General features: G+C 33.7%; 1 protein-coding gene across 4 annotated transcripts; it reads right to left on the reverse strand.

Moving 5' to 3' along the window:
* Positions 1 to 462: 462 nt before the first annotated feature.
* Positions 463 to 10,993, reverse strand: LOC122315145 (kinesin-like protein KIN-4C). Of its 4 annotated transcripts, none has more exons than XM_043130924.1 (28): positions 10,815 to 10,993; positions 10,290 to 10,442; positions 9,909 to 10,055; positions 9,632 to 9,784; positions 9,293 to 9,546; positions 8,936 to 9,114; positions 8,629 to 8,753; positions 8,052 to 8,088; positions 7,822 to 7,913; positions 7,623 to 7,739; positions 7,430 to 7,543; positions 7,231 to 7,314; positions 6,936 to 7,134; positions 6,515 to 6,615; positions 5,999 to 6,097; positions 5,802 to 5,915; positions 5,595 to 5,711; positions 5,429 to 5,509; positions 4,543 to 4,614; positions 4,369 to 4,462; positions 4,256 to 4,287; positions 4,039 to 4,124; positions 3,053 to 3,124; positions 2,700 to 2,927; positions 2,425 to 2,569; positions 1,852 to 1,947; positions 1,160 to 1,732; positions 463 to 1,058 (listed from the first exon to the last, which is right to left on the reverse strand). In XM_043130924.1, the coding sequence occupies exons 2-28, from the start codon at positions 10,422 to 10,424 to the stop codon at positions 735 to 737; spliced, it is 3,870 nt and encodes a 1,289-aa protein (XP_042986858.1). In that variant the 5' UTR covers positions 10,425 to 10,442; positions 10,815 to 10,993; the 3' UTR covers positions 463 to 734. The 4 variants fall into 4 exon arrangements, with proteins under 4 accessions (XP_042986858.1, XP_042986857.1, XP_042986855.1 ...); XM_043130923.1 differs by having other exon boundaries at positions 10,290 to 10,445; XM_043130921.1 differs by having other exon boundaries at positions 10,290 to 10,490.
* Between the last annotated feature and the right edge of the window lie 6,663 nt (positions 10,994 to 17,656).

The raw sequence follows: 17,656 nt of genomic DNA on the forward strand, positions 1-17,656 counted from the left end.
TCACGCTTCCCTCCCCTCTTGTATAAAGACCAAAATTACATAAAAAGTTTCACTCTCTCGTTGACAATCACATACAGGATATTTCTATTTTTTTTTTTTTCTAATATAGCAAGAGATATCTATTGTAAAAATGTCTACTATTTTTTACAATTTTCTAATATAGTAAGGATATATTTATTGTAAAAACTTGGATATTCTATATTAAAATATTTCTAAAATAATAATTTTACTTTTTAATGAAGTTATTAATTAATATATGAAGTGTATTTGTAAAATATTAGAAAAAATTATCAAATATTATCAAATATATAATATTATATTATTATTTAGAATTTAAAATAACTAGTCCAATTTAGACTAGTCTAGTTAAAAGTTCATATTATAACTAAAAGACCATATTAAAATTTTATTTTAGACTTGGCAATAACTAGTCAATTACCAATGCTCTAAAAGCCTACCACCAAGAAGAATAAGGTTGATCTTTGTTTCAACTTCTCGAATGTTAAACTGAACAAGTCACTTCATAATCATACGCCACAAAAGGTGGCTCGAAGTGATGAAAGCTGACTAGCCACAATATTTGTGGATTGTTTAATATCAAAATCCATTCCTCGACAAATCAGCTAAAAACGTAGTCCATGGAATCAAGGCAATTTCATACATCTAAAAGAAAAAAAGTTCACAATGATGGTTATAAATATCACCAATCAGGAACAGGGATATAACGATCCAAGTCAAAGGCCATTGTTCTCTTTCTCTTCTGATGTTCTTTTCTGAGGGCTTGGTGGAGCAAGAATAGCAGACTCCTTATTCGCAAACACATCCGATTTGCCGGCATTCCTCTCTCTTAATGGGTTGCTACTATTCGATGCAACCGATCGCATGGCCCTGGGTAACTTCAAAGGGATGTCCACATCACTAGTATTATTATTGTTATCCGACTTCTGTGTGGCATCAGCGCTTTCTGGCTGGGAGGATGGTGGAGGATTGGAAACAAGCAGGATGGTAGATTTTCGCCATTTCTTTCTCCGATTAGGCTTTGGTGCACTTGACTTGGCCTGTAATTTACAAATATAAATAAGCGAAGAAGTTTATATTGCGCAAAGTAAAGATTGATACTTGTAAGCTTTTAGAAAGACCGGGTGAGAACAAGACATACCAATGTGTTTCCGATATCAGATAAAGGCTTCCTTTTGGACCCATTATCATCATTTGTCTCGGCAGGCTTCTCGACCAAAGCGCTCTGAAGTAACATTGCACCTTGCGAAGCAAGAATGCGACTCTTCTCTATTTCATCTGACCCTGAACCACTTCCATTCCTTTCAACAATCTCTAATTGTGGTGTCTCGTCAGAGTCCTTGATCAAGACAGATTCTCTGTTGGCGCATTTCATGGGCACACAACCGCAAGAACTCCCACAATTACCCCCAGCAGCTCGGCAAGCGCATTTCGTTGTTTTGCATGAAGAGTTTTTACTACAAGAGCAGCATGGACCTGATGGGGTATTAGCAGTTCCATCAGTAATTCCCTCACCTGAACGACCTAATTTCAAGCTTTCTGAATCATTGGGATCAGATTGATCGGATGCTACGCTTGAACGACCTCCGCTTTTAGAGTTTCGTTTCCTACCCATACCTGGCGCTACCCATTCGTCATCAGTTCTTTCCCCATCCGAATGTTCTGACTCAGAAGTATCCATGTCCTCCAATAAGAAAATGGAGCTCCTGTGATCCTAGAATCATACAGGGAAAAATTCAGCCAATCAATATTAGCTAATGGTCAAAACAAGAAATAGCAACCAATTCGGGGGGCAAATGCTCAATGGAAGAGGCCCACAGAAGGGGCACCTACCTGCTTGCGCAAGTCATATTTATGTCCTCCATTATTTAGGTCCTGCATACTGTAGTCTGCCGCATTTCTCGTGGAATATTTCTTCAATGCTGAATTCTATTACAATGTTTCAAAAAATATATTAAGTTGCCAGTGGAGTCATCACAAAGAAGTTTCAGAATAATCCAAACTGACAAACATATCGACAAAGTCGAAAGATTTGCAGATAGCAATAGTAGGGTATCCTTTCAGACCCAATATACCACTCATGCCATCTATTGACCATGGATCTCCACTTAAGAGCATCACGATTCATGGTTGAACTAAATTTGATCTCTCAGAATATAAAATTTGGTCAAATTACCCGTATGCATGTTTGTGCCAAATGCACCATTACAGAAAGAGTCTCTCTTTCCCGTTCTTAGTTGAAATATAATTTAGATAATTAAATCTATATCTTTCCATTAATTTAAATTTTTGGACACTTACTCTATTCATTTTTATCCACCCATTAGTTTGCCAAAAATAAACCATCCAATTAATTACTACAAACCGATAAAGGAATGGATCGCACCAAACGCCAAATGTACTCACCTGTGACTTCACCTGTTGTATAAGTTCTGTTTTTTGCATCTCCAACTGCCTGCCGTAGCTACTGAGCCTTACTATCTTTTCCTTCAAATCTCTTATTTCTGAATCCTTCTCTCTGCAGGCAACTACTTTATCTCGTACCAAGCACCTTGGAAAGGAAGGGAAAGAAAAGGCTCAGCTAAAATCACGAAGTTTTATTGTTAAAAAAAAAAAAAAAAACCAACCTTAAACTCTAACTAAGAAATGGAAATCTTTTGACTTGAGAAAAAAGTTGCTACCTAGAGGAGGATGCTAAATTGAACAAATAATTCATTATATTTTTGGCATCAGCTAGCGACCGGACTTGGTTCCAACGACCCCTGCCGCTAAAACCTCGTTCACGCTCTTCAGCTTCTGACAAATGTGATGCCATCGAAACCAGGGTGCTAGATGAAGTAGCAAGCATGTTTTCAAGTGCAAAAATCCTCGAATTTCTTGCACCCGGAGACAGTGTCTCAGTGCCCTCTCTACATTAAAAGCAATGAAAGGTAAAAAAATAAAAAATATTAATGATATTCAAGCATTGGATGCCATCTAAGGAGAATAAAAAACCTAATACAGAGAACACTCAATAATATGAGAACAAAGCCACCTCATATTTGATTGCTTGAACAAGGCTGCTTCTTCCTTCAGTCTTGCAACCTCCTTGGCCATCCTAGCCCTCCTATAAGATCAAGAAACATCGATCGGATAAAATCAGGTAGGGGGGGAAAAAAAAAAAACTGAAATAGAAGTCCCATAAGAACGTCACTATACTTGTGTGAAAACTCATAATATGAGCAAAAAATTCAATATAAAATTTCCACATAGAAAGAAAAATTAAACATGAAAGACAGCTCCTAAACTAACGTGGCTACGAGACTATGATGAATAAATTTCAAGCATTTGAGACAATATTGAATCAACATGATTTAACCAATGCGAGATAGAAATTTAATATCTCATTCTTCCCATCAATTGAAACATACTACCAGAATTAATATCTGTGACTAATTTATACAATACTAAAGTTCTATTTTCACCTTACAAGAACCCGGATTTAATTGTCAAATAAATGTCTTAATTGAGCTACAATTACCAGAATAACAGGAATCACTCGAAGTTCTGAACTTATTGCCCCAGTTCTCACATTACTTGGTCTTGCAACAATTGTGTCTTGCTTAAAAGTGTTACTACAAACTCTACCTCCCGTCAAAGTTCTGGATTCATTGGCCTAGTTCTCAAGATTAGGTCTCGAAATGACCATCTCCACATTCCTCATGCTCTAGCAACCATTTTCCATGAAAAAATTTCCTTAACTAAAGTCTTTTTCCCTTTTTTTCTTGACCCACTATTTTATAGATATCAATGACACCTCAAAAGCATAACAGACAGTAAGAGACTTGTTTAGGCTTCAGAAAGAAAATCCAGGATACGACAAATAAGAAACTGTTTGAAGTGTTTTTTGAAATCGACGTAGCCTGCAAAAATATTAGTTACCGACAGTCTCTAATCCAGCTAATAAAGAAACAAACTCGAAAAGGCACAAAACCTCTAAATGGATTCATGAAGTGGAAGAATAAAATAAATTAGACTTACTCTTCCATTTGACGCTCATACTCAGCACGTACTTCATGTACCCGCACGGTGACTTCAAGCTCATGTTCAATCGCCTGCATCAGGGCCTTCTCAATAACAAGAATGTGTTAGTCATCATTATATAACACCAGATCATTTAGTCATCATTGCATTCACAAACCAATCCTTCAAATATAGTTTCTTTCTAAGTAGTCCATATACAGGGTATTATAAATACCTGAATTCCAGGACCATTGCCATTTCCAGCACCTGCATATAAAAGATATCTCGTCAACAAGTTATAAACACTCAGAAAAAAAATGAACTGCATGATGCAGTATATCTCCTAACTGGAAGTTTCGCGTGAGGAAGCCTTTCGAGATTCTAGAAGTTCCTTTAGCCTTTTTGCAGCCAAAGAAGCTTCTTCTGTTTTTCGATGCAAAACCTGGCAAGAAATACAACAAGTAAGAAGAGTTTCTCTTAAACTTGTGTGACCACTAATATTCTAGACGAACATCAGCTTACCATTTTTTGCCTTTGATTCAGAGCCATTAGCTTATGCATCTCATACTCGTTCCTCCTCCCCTCTTTCTTAAGCTGGTCATGAAAAAAAAAATGAAGTCCAAAAAACTTATTTCCGTATTATACATCTTATGACTTGGGATAAGGAGCAATGTTAATAAAACACAACAGTCAAGATGCTCCATGATAGCATCTTAAAAATCTCAAATCAAAACAATATACATTATCTATGCATCTATCAACAGCAGATTTCTGCTACTCCGTATCATTTCAAAATGCCAAAACGTTTTATGATTCGTAATCAAGAAAATTCTCCCATGTTTAGAATGAAGCCATAAAACTCACCAAATTATTGATAAAATGTAACTTTTGTAGATAAAGTGGAAGATAATTTTACTAACGAGAGGATTCCGATTTATAGATGGCTTTCTTACAGCACCCTAAAATCTGTGACAACAACCTTGTTCAGTGATTTTTATATATGGCTTTATATAATAAAAAATATATATCACAATTTGACTGTCATTTAATGCACAAGCGATGCACCCACGCTCCGAGAGAGAGAGAGATGGCTGACCACACTCGGAGCGATGGGTTCTAACTTCTAAAAGGCCCTCAAGAGCTCACAAAAATAGGCAAGTAAACACAACAAATCACAGGTGGTGAGCATTAGGGACTTGCTTTTGAATCATCCTAATCAGCTATTAGCATTATATCTTTCATCCAGTGACATTACATCACATTATATGCACAGAAATAAATGTCTACAAAATCTTTAACAAGTCAACATTCATTGCCACTTTCAAGCTTTAACAGATACAGTTTTAACAAGTCAACATTCTATAAAACCATCTAAACATGCAAGGAGGATCATTTTACTTCTGCATACCTGAAGAACTTCTTTCTCTCGTGATGCTTTCCATAACCTAAACTGCTCAGACTCTTGCTTAATCTTATGTTGCAGTTGAACCTAAAAAACAAAATATACAACTGATATTAAGAAAAGATTATTTTGTCTACTCGAGTAACAAATGCCTTCTACAACCAAGTTGAACCTTTTGAGACTTTATTCTCTGGATCTCATCTTGTAGTCGCTTTGCGGCCTCATCGCTTTTTTGTTTTTGTCTCAAAAGTTGAGCTTGAGCATCTTGTTTCTTCTTCAACTCTGAAACCTGCAACCCAAAGCATGAGTCTCAGTCTCTCAGAACTATGAACTATGAACGCCATTGAAACTTGAGAGGGCAGGGTGAGTCAATATTCACCTGTGCCTCCAGGATATTCAACTTTTGAAGATAATCTTCCTTCAACTTTTGAGCACCATCATCAGAAGTCGATGAAATATTTGCAAGATTGTGTCTCAGTTCCTCAATCTCTTTCTGCCAAATAACAACAGGGTAGAAAATGGCTTAGTAGAATGACCTATCAATCACAGCCTAACTTTCACAGAAACAGCACTGACCAGCAAAGATTTCTTCTCATGTTCTAGCTCCAGAACCTTCTTTTCGTAATGTTGTTTAAGAACCGAAGTATCAACATTTGCAAACCGCTTCATTTCAGCCTTCCACAAGTAAAATATGAAACACGTAAATGACGTCAGAAACGAAGCAAAAACATGCAAATCCAAGGTCATAAGAGATATAGAGTTTTGAAACAAAATCCCATAAACAAATATGTAGATGGCCAAGAAGAAATATATATAGTTTTTTTTTTCTTCTATCTTGATAAGGAAAAGCTTCTCACATTTAATCAAGTGATTTATTAGATGATTTTCGCAAAGTCAAGTAGGTGATCCATGGAGAGTTTGGACAAAAACAAAAGGCACATTCCATTATGAATAAACACAGATATATGGGTTAAGAAGCAACAAAAGGGAAAACACGCTGCCAACCAAAAAAAAAAAAACATCACCTTAAATTTGAGCATACAACCAAACAGGAAGCAAAGGTTGTATAAATAAAAAGATGATTAGTTTTACCTCTTTCTGCTCAAGTTTTTTGTCTAATTCTTTGAGTTCCATGTCCAGTTTTTCTTGAATGGAGGAATGTTCTAGCTCCTTGTCATCATCCTCAATCTCATCTGCATATGAATTTGATATTTCATTTCATTTGTGCTGTCACATAGCCACCTCTAAAGCTTAAATATAATTTCTAGACATCACTACACTACAAGAAATTATGGGCAACAATATCCCATCAAATGCATAATATTCCTAACCACTGTTGTACCCTAACCACTAAAAATGAAAAATATCATGGGGTGGCTTCCATTAGGTGGAAAGCAACGAAAAGCATTGATATCGATTGCAATAAAGACCAGCAAAGCTTCTATGCTCAATAAAATTAAACGAAAGTAAACAATATAAATCAAAATAAAGAATAGAGCATTTTACAAGTTACCTGAAAGATCCACAGCTTTTGTGTCAAAATCTGATGGATACTCATTAGTGCATGGAAATAATGCTTTTTTTGAGCAAAATCGGTCATCATCTAAGTCAATACAATCAACAAATTGGCTGCTTTTTGAGCTTTTGATGCGCAATAGCTCTCCCTCTAAATCTTGAATTTTTGTCACATAATTTTTTATCAAGTCAAAATCCTGAAAAGGTTTGGGATTTTGCAAAAAAATTAGTAAAATGTTTTGTTCCATCAAAAAGCTGCAATAACTTGAGCAAAGAAATCAGTGCACTCAAACCTGATTTGAACTGGAATCAATCTCATCCCAAGTTTTACCATTTCGAGCTGATTCAATTTTGACAATCAGCTTGTCTTTTTCAACCTGAAGGAGTAAATGCAGGTGAGATCTCAAAACTGGAATTTTTCTAGCATCGGGAAGATATTGCAAGCAAATGATGACTTCTTAATGCTTCTGTAAAGGAAAAATTAGATCATACCTGAGCATCAAGAGCACGTTGTGTTAAATGCTCACAAGTAACTCGACGTGCTTGAAGCTCCCGCTGTAGCTCTGCATTGCTTGCTTCAAGTAAAGATATTTTGTGTTTGAGAATCTGGAAAATCCAAAGGTTAATAAACATCTGAAACTAGCAAACAAGGATCACACACAACTTTTTTTACACAATGATATACCTGGAGTTCCTCGAATGGTGAACTGGCATCCCCACGATAAAATAGAAGCTCGGCCTGCAACTGCTCAATTTGACTCCTCATTCTCTGCACCTGAGCTGCCATTGGATCGCGGTTGATCTATATCAAGAAAGAAGGCAAGTTCATCAGGAAGAGAAGCACGACATGATATGTCAAAAAAGCAATATAAAAGAAAACTTACAACTGCCTTGTTCTGAATGTTACGAGCACGATTTGCATACTTCAAAGTGTTTAGGGTTTCCTCAGCATTTGTATCAGCAGGACTGACACAAGCTTCAATCATAGACAAAATAAACATAAAAATTTGTTTAAAATTTTGTGAAATAGAATGAAAAATAAAATACAAGAAAGCAATAACTTAAATGCTTAAAGAAGCGTTACAAACCCTTAGCACACACAAATGACACATACCAATCATGACTGTTTTGCTGTTCCCTCCAAGAGAATCCTGCATATTCATATTCCAATGACAAGGCATGAGTATTTTTTTAAAGCTTAGTGAATAATTTTCCCTTGAACATCAAAATGTGTCAATAAGTGAATGAGCTCTAGCTCAATGCAACTCCTTCAAATAAGAATGAAATGGAAAACGTGAAATTTCACTGAGTGCATGTGTTGTTTACCAATAAGAAATGTGTCATTTTAAAAATAAAAAAAAAAATGGCTCTTACTGAAGATTCACCACACAGCTCTTGATTATTGTGTGCTTCCTATGTAATATAAAATATAATATACAGGTCCATTTTCACAAGATATGCATATCCTCTATAGGTCCCTTTTTTATAAGTACATCCTCCTGAAATACTTTTATAAGTAATTAAAAATATAGATTCAACAAACAAGAAGTGTCCCTAGTCATCAAACCATAAGAAATAGAGTAAGTGAAGCAATCAAAGCCTTAGCTAATCTTCTATCAACTCTACACAGCAAATTGCGGGAAGTTCTCACTAAAAAATTAAGTGGGAAAGGAGAAAGATTGTTCCCTTGCCTGTAACAATCTTGTTAACTTGCTATCACGATATGGAACATGACCTCCTTCTTTCCTCTTTTTCTCATCTCCCAAAGCACTTATCACATTGCCAAGAGCCAGTAAACCTTTATTGATATGTATGCCTAAACCACACAAACAAGTCAAACACAAGCACCAATTAAAATGATTTAACAAATTTATTATTCTAAATACCAAATTCCCAACAGATGGCTACCCAAAAAAGCCAACAACCCCTAAACCTAATGTAACAGGATGAAATCCCTTGACCAGTGAAAGTCTCCAATGTGGTAAACGTTAGATATACCTTCTTTGAAACGCATTCCATCTGCACCTGTTCTTTTTGCACGTTCAGATCCAGCAAGATCGACTAAATGTAGCTTTGCACATAAGATATCATCACCAAGGTCATCATTTATAGCTCCAGCCAGGCATTGAGAAATTTTTTTTTGTTCCATTGTAATTGTAAAGATAGCATGTGAGCGACTGAAAAACAGTAAAATGAATAATATATGGCTCAACGTTAGAAACTATATAAAATCCAATAACATAAGAAACAGCATGTTTTAAAAAGAAGGCATAAAAGCCATATTGGCTATGCAAAATGGTGAAGAGGAAAAAAAATGAATAGTTTTAAATTGATTTAGAATAATGAGATGTGTACCTTGATTGACTATTCATATTTGTACTCCCAGTGGCACGAGAATGAGAACCTCGAGATAGATGTGTCGCCATCTCTTCTTTAGTCATAACTTCTGCCTCAGTCACACCAGCAAGAGTTATTCCTCCATTCACCGTTTCTCTTATCTGTATGGGAACTCTTGCAAGCATTGTAGGCTTTGCAAAAGATGCCCCTTCGGCTTTAGAGAAAACCGATGAATTTGGGTCAAGCAAATCAAACACTTCTTCCTTGAATATCTGTCATCAACGTACCACATCCAGCAAATGAATTCAAACATTGAAACAAAGAAAAATTAATAAACTGACCATAAGCATCTGCTACCTCAATGAATGATACTCTGATCAAAAATTCCGAGGAATCTTTCATTGCCTCAACCTTTCTGAATATACTTTCCATTACTTTAGGTATAATTCCACCATTACTTCCTTCCCCCGTATAGTTTGTCCCCATCGTGTATGTTTTCCCAGACCCCGTCTTTAATAACAAACAAAATAAAGTCAATATGTATATCAAGGTTTAACAAAAAAATGAATGAGTGATGTGATTCTTTAACCAAAAACAAAAAAAAAAGCCAAAAATGCTAGATATATAGAAATACCTGGCCATATGCAAGAACTGTGGCATTGTATCCATGGAATAGCGCATCAACAAGTGGAGCAACACAATCATCGTAGAGAGCAGAACAAGGCAAGCCCATGCCGCCATAAACATAGTCATAGGTGAATGAATGGGTCCCGATTTGAACCTATTTGAACACCCGACGACATTTGCAAATCAAAACAACGTCTCAACATTCTAATAAACTGATGCGTTATAACGAGCCATATGGTAACTCAGTATTAAATTAAGGGTACAAAACTTGTAATTATAGAAAGAAACAAACAAACAAAAAGGGTCAATCATACACGTTTTATTCACCCGAAAAATGAAACCGAAAGTTTATAGTCCATACAACTTACTAAAAAGAAAATTTAGGTACCTGAGGTTCGCCGGGAACGACGGAAATGCAATCCGTACAGCCGAGTAGGAGCTCGGACGTAATCAAAGGCCGAATGTTAACTGCGACTCGCACGCATTGCGAAGAATCTGCATTCTTCACTTCCGAAATCTCCATCTCCAATTTATGCGATACCTTCTAAACCAAATCGCAAACCCGGAAACACTCACTATACGATATAATCTACAAACAAAACAATAACAAGCTTACGCTTCTATGCACCGTATTTTTCATCTAAACGAAAAAAAAAAAACATCCAAAAACTTGAGACCTGGTGTATTTCAATCAAATGTCAATTAAAGAAAAACTAAGTATAAATAAAATGCGATGATATGCTGCATCTAAATCAACTCAAATGAGGTTTCGACGCAAATGCTCCGTTTGAATCATGGATCAGATAAAAAGCTACGAGATGTTGATGAAAATTTTGAAATAATAAGAAAACCTCGACAGATGAGCTACGAAACCATGATGTAGACCAAAGCCAAAGGGAAGAAATCGCCGAACCTAACTGTTCCTGTAGGAGATGGAGGACCGGCAGGGAACGAGTGCGAGAACCGGATGGTAGAAATCGAAGAAAGGGAAAAAAAATATTTTTTAATTAGTTTTTGAATAAAATCAAACGGGAATGGCAAAACAGGCCAATGGATCTGCGAATTTGAAAGCGGGCGATTGGCATTGAATTAAAGTGAATTGAAGAAAAGGCGCTGAGGTCCGAATTCAAATATAGCACAGATCATGTGCGAGTCATGTGGACTTGCAAACGGTAATTTCATGCGGGTCCGGATAGGCTGGCCCGATTGTAATTGTTATCCTTTTTCCTCCTAAGCGACGGCGTGTTGACCTCCATAAAATTAGATTCTCTCGTGGACTTCCAAGAATCCAAAGTACTCCTTTACATGAGGGTACTAGAAATTGAGTTATCATACTTCTATATAAAACTTCATGTGTGATTATCAAGAAAAACAAATTGTGAGATCACTTTAACGGGTTATAAACAAACCTCCTTAATTTTATTTTTTTTTTGGGCAAATTCACGTTTATATCCTCGCGACCTTGAGAGGTACCACCCGCCTAAGAATTATAGTTTGTATATAAAAAATGATATTTATAATCATAAAATATATATAATTTTTTTAAAAAAATAATTAAGTAAGAAACATAAAAATTAATTTTTTACTATTAAATCTTACTTATTTTAAAAAAAAATATACCATATTTACGCAATTTACGATTTTTAAGATAGGTGTACGGGGTAGGGTGTAATAAAACCCTATATGGGGTGAGGTCATAACAAACTATTCATACGGGACGGGTAGCCACTCCCACTGCGTGAATATTAGAATTAATACGTGGTTGAAAATTTAAGTAAGATTAGTAATTTCTTTTTTAGTTTTCCTACACAAAAGTTGGTATGTTAGCATGTTATGTGTAATAGAATTTATGAGTGTACAAAAAAACTGAAAAATCGACCGTAATAGACACATACCGACTACTAGAGGCTGGAATCAATAGGAAATTGGTCGGCGAGCAGTAGCATTTTAACAAAACTGACGAGCTTCAATTTGATCGCGGTTTAATACCAGTTCAAATTGCTAAACCAATCAACCCCATATATTATTATTTTTTTAATTTATATTTATCTAAAATATCGTTCTACTAAAATTTAAGTGGAATAACGTCATTTCAGGCCTAAAGTTGTGTTTTAAACACAACTAAACGACAGCATCATTTTATTTATGAGGTATGGAAAAAAATAAACAAGTAGAACGATGTTGTTTGATTTATAACCAAACGGCGTCATTTGATGATTACATCGTCTTCTTCATTCTCTTCTTCTTTCCCACGATTCACTTATCTCTCTCTCTCTCTCTCTCTCTCTCTCTCTCTCTCTCTCTCTCTCTCAGACGACTAGCGTCGCTAGGGGAACCGAAAATCAACCGTGAATCGCCGGAATCAATACTGCCGGTTTTTCTCATCTCCATCACCCAGTTACGATCGATTAATCCTCCCTATTTCCTCTCGTCAATTTTACCAAAAAATCGCTCCGAATATGTCAGGTTTCAGCTATAGTATAATCTATTATATTATAACTTTAGAAAATTTAAAACATCAATAATTTTTTGACATAGTTGATGTAATAAGTTTTCATATTAGTGATGGACTGAGTATATTAAAAATGAGGGTTCTAAATATATATATATGTAAAAATCTATTTATTATCTATTTTTTTATCATTTTTGTATTATTTCATGACATGATATTAGATAATAAGTTCATAAGTGAAATATAATATATAATCTCTAATCATCTAATGCCATATCATAGAATGATAAGAAGATGATGAAAATTAAAATGTAAAATACAGAGCTAGTGGGTTAAGTAGTCCCAATCAAATGAGATTAAATGGTTTACGTTGTAAGCCATCATTTTTTATAAAACTTTTTGAAGTTATTTATAGGTAGGGGTGAGATTCGGCCGGTTCGGATTAGAGAAACCAATAAGATTGGTCATTTTTTTATAGGACCCAATTGAATCGAGTCCGGCCTAGTCCAATTTTTATAAAACTAAATTCATTCTGTCTGATTGTGGTCTAGGAGTTTTCCACCCCATACTGGATCGAATGAAAATAAATAAATATTATTATTTATATAAATAATTTTATATAATTAATTATTAATATATCACAATATTACACAAGTATTATATTCTTTAATATATAACTATAATATATAGTACTAGTATATATTAATATATTGACATATTATAATAGTTACAGTATAAATTTATAATAGTATTAACATAGTTAACTTAATATCTTAGTATTAAATTTCTATAACTATATAGACCAATATTTAATAGAGTATTACTAATTTATCACTAACATATAGTATATTAGTAATACTACTAATATAGTTTTTAGTTATAGTATTGTTACTGAGTCTATAACTATATATATTTAGATTAAAGTATTATTATATTATTTAATATATAACTATAATATATAGTACTAGTATATATTAATAATTGTACAATTTATTATGTAAATTTCATTTAGTATTTTAAATAAATTTTTTTATTAATCAATTTTAAAAAAATTATTGGACCAAATAGACAGGACTGGATTGATAGCTACCACCGGTGTGACGCCCCCAAATTCCGTTTGGGATTGGACGGACATTTGAAGCGTCGAGACATGCAACACAAGGTTACCTGCCCCCGTTCATGACATATAAGATGCAATATTCCTAACATGCATCTAACAATATGCAATATTCACAGCGGATAAATTTTTTCTTTAGCAATACTATGCACCAAATTGAAAATATCCCAAATACTTAAAACATACTTCATACATAAAAATCCATTGAACAACTAAGATCACAACACTAGTCCAAAATGGTTATGATCCAAAAAGTAATAGAGATGCAACTCAATCGTATAAGTAGTAATTTATGTTAATTACTATATCAACATTTATGTCGCACCGTCACTTAGTCAACTGTGTCTAGTTGATCAGCTCCTGATTCTCTTTCAGGTCCTGTAACAAGATCTACCATTCGGGAGGAATGGTAGTTGGGACTACCAAAGTGAGATTTGATTACGAATCTCAGTAAGTTAACAAAAAAACTTCCACACAAGCTAATGATGCATGGATGACAGTAAAAGCATAAATGCATAATCAAATTCATAAGTAATTAAAGCATAACTTGGAGTACAACATAGCATAATTGACATAACTTAAATTGAAACATGAACTGAACTTGACTTGACATGAACTTGATCTGAAACTTGACTTAGCATGAACTTGCTTTGAAACTTGAATTAACATGAAAAATACATACTCCACAATTGTTGTGGCTCCATGTATTTTACGTGTAAATACATACTCCACAGTTGTTGTGGCCCAATGTATTCTACGCAAACTTGACTTAACATGAAAAATACATACTCCACAGTTGTTGTGGCCCCATGTATTTACGTATAAATACATACTCCACAGTTGTTGTGGCCCCATGTATTCTACACAAACTTGACTTAACATGAAAAATACATACTCCACAGTTGTTGTGGCCCCATGTATTCTACGTGTAAATACATACTCCACAGTTGTTGTGGCCCCATGTATTCTACGCATCACAATTGTAGTTAAATACATACTCCACAGTTGTTGTGGCCCCATGTATTCTACACATCATAATGTACTCAAGATGAAATGTGACTGGAATACGAAAGGACTGAAGTCCTGACGTAACATAACGTGACTTGAATATAACTTGAAATACATGACCAACTTGAGATAGAAACATTTCGTAACATGGCATAACATATAATAGACAACATATTTAACATGACATATTTGTAACAGTGAATATTACATGACTTGACATACATGTAATAGATGGCATACTTAGCATGACGTACGTGTAATGTACAGTAATACATAACAGAATATATTATGTAACAGATAAAAATTGATGACAGAATAAATTCTGTATAATAGACAATTACGTGATAACTTGGCATGACATGACATATATGATAACACATATACATACACTGTAGTTCTTTTACTTAGCACACATACACAGTAGACTGTTAGTAAGTTAAAAGCTAACTTACCTCGATCTCCGCGTTTCTTATAAAACTTCAAGTGCGATCACGAGGAACTGTAATTAGTGATTCTAAAAGTTAGAACTAAATCACTAAAAATTTGAAATATGAAAAATACTAACTTAAAGAGTAAAATTTTCATTTTACTCTCTACATGTGGGAAAATGACCGTTTTACCCATAACTTAAGGATTTTGCATACTAACTCCAAAAGTTTTCAAAATTTACATTTCTCGTGTAAATTTTATCCTAAATTTAAATATCAATTCAGAAAAATTTAAAACAAAACACAACTATGAAGAACACACTATGGCCGAAACATCCATAGGCCATTTCCATTGATTTTTGTTGCAATTCCTTCCAACTTCAAAACTCATGCTTAAACCAAAATTTTGCAACAAACATCTTCCAATCCTAAGTTCAAAACCATATTTAAAACATCCATTTAGAAAAAGCTAATAATTAACACCAAACTTTTTTGTAAAAAGATCCAAGTACTTGAATCACAAGTTTTGACCTTAAATCAAAACATTTCCAAGAATTTCAAAAATCAAATCTTACTTCTAACATATTCATAATATCATCCTAACATCAACCATGCTTTAAATCATCAAACTAAAGTCATCAAAATCACAAAATAACATTTGGAGTTTTTGGTTTTACACTTAGTCCAAAAACAGAAACTTTTTCCTCAACTAGTTTTGATAAATCTCTTGATCTATGACTTATAAATATATGATCTTCAAACTAAACCATCACATGGTTTAAAAAGATGTCCTAAAACATATATAAGCTTCTAATTCAAGATCACATGGTTAGAAATTAACCAAAACATAAATTTAGCCAAGAATATCCACACGTTGGCTTATTTGAATATCTCTTTACATAAAATTTCATATCTTTGACACTAACATCAAATATTTTCAAAATAATAATATAACATGTATATAAGATACTTAAGATCCTCTAATAAAATTATTAAAGTCATTAGAATAGGTTTAGACCACCAAAGAGTTAAACTTTCTCAAAACAGAAACTGTTTTTCTTCTTCCAGTTTCTAAGTTTCTAAATTTAAGAAAATCTTTCATCAAAACCTTTAATCATGCAAAAATCCTCAACCAATAGTCACATATACATGTTAACAATACTCCATAAAAATTTTGGATCAATATCTATCCATTAGCTTGGTCAAAAACTCCAAACTATAACATATTCTCCAGTTTATCTCCCAGAATGACCTTTCTATAGTTTACACAATATTTGACTGACCAAATGATTTTCAAATGGGGCAAATAAGATATCCATGTAAATTAGACTAAAAAAGGAACAACTTATATGAATGAGACTTTATAATAAAACACCTACAAAAGCTTCGAAATGGGTGTACAAAAGACCTCCTAAAAGCTGTCTGAGATAGAGTGTTTGATATTCTTTCAATGGAAAGTGTAAATGAAGATAATTTCGTGGGGAGAGGTGGCTAGAGATACTTATGGATGAGATATGGAAGAGATGAGGCTGGAGTTGAGAGTTGAGTGTAGTTTTCTCCTACCCAAAAAAAATCTATAAATGATTATCTTATAATATTCTATCCAATAATATCTAAAAAAAAATCAACTTAAGATATTTTTATCTAATAATATCTATCAACTCAAAATATTTTTACCCAATAATATTCACGAAAATTACCTCAAGATATTTCTTTTTATCCAATAATATCTACAGTTTTGAACAGACGTTTTGTCCGAAAATATGAAAAAATATTATTGCGCCATAAGACTTTAAATAATCCTCCGAGTCTAATAGCACAAACTATAATACATTTTGACACTTCTAACTATCTCCAATAATAAAAAATACACTTATGATACCATAGTAAATAATAACACTAACTATATAGTTAGACAAAAACCTATACGATTAATGGATTCGTGAAAACTTATGAGGTTTTCACGAGGTTCCTAAAGTTAATAAAAATTTCACAATTGAATTTCTAGCGGGCTGTTACAACCGGTCCGGTTCCTAGGAATGTTTGGTTTGTTTCAATCTAGGAAAATTGAAGATTTTGGTCTATCGCCCACCCGAATCGAACCGGACCGTTCTCCCGCGTATTTTTAAGAAAATGCCAGGGATAGAGAATGGTCTCTTGCATTGTATGCAAATATATATATTTTATTTTATTTTTTGTTTTTATTTTAAACATTTTTAAAATATTTTAAAAAATTAAAAAAATATTAGTTTATTAATAGTCACTTTTTTAATTATTAAATAAAAAACATATAATCGGTCAATTTTATCGATAGCCATTCTTAGTCGAATTAACATTTTCCTTACTTGTATTGCAAGGACATAATGATAATCAGTAATTTTAGGTTCGGTTTGGTTATTAAGATTTTTTATCTCAAATATAAAATTATTATCTTATTATTATAATTTTTACAAATTTATATATAAAATATAATAAATAATTTAATATTTTTTAAATTTTTTTAAATTTTAAAATAATAATAAATCTTAAAATTCAAAATTATCGATAGTCAAACCTAACTTTAAACAACAAATGGCCTGGTCTGAAGCGTTTCCCTTTTGACTTTATATGTTGGAGCCTAGCCGCTAAGAGGGGGACATTCCCATACGGAGTTTGTATTTGGGTGGACGCATTCAACATGCATGCATTAGGCGCCTAGGCGGTCTTTTCATTTTAATTTATCACTGGCTATAGCTGGCACGAATGCACAT

This window comes from Carya illinoinensis, chromosome 7 (assembly GCF_018687715.1).
Source record: "Carya illinoinensis cultivar Pawnee chromosome 7, C.illinoinensisPawnee_v1, whole genome shotgun sequence".
NCBI lineage: Eukaryota > Viridiplantae > Streptophyta > Magnoliopsida > Fagales > Juglandaceae > Carya > Carya illinoinensis.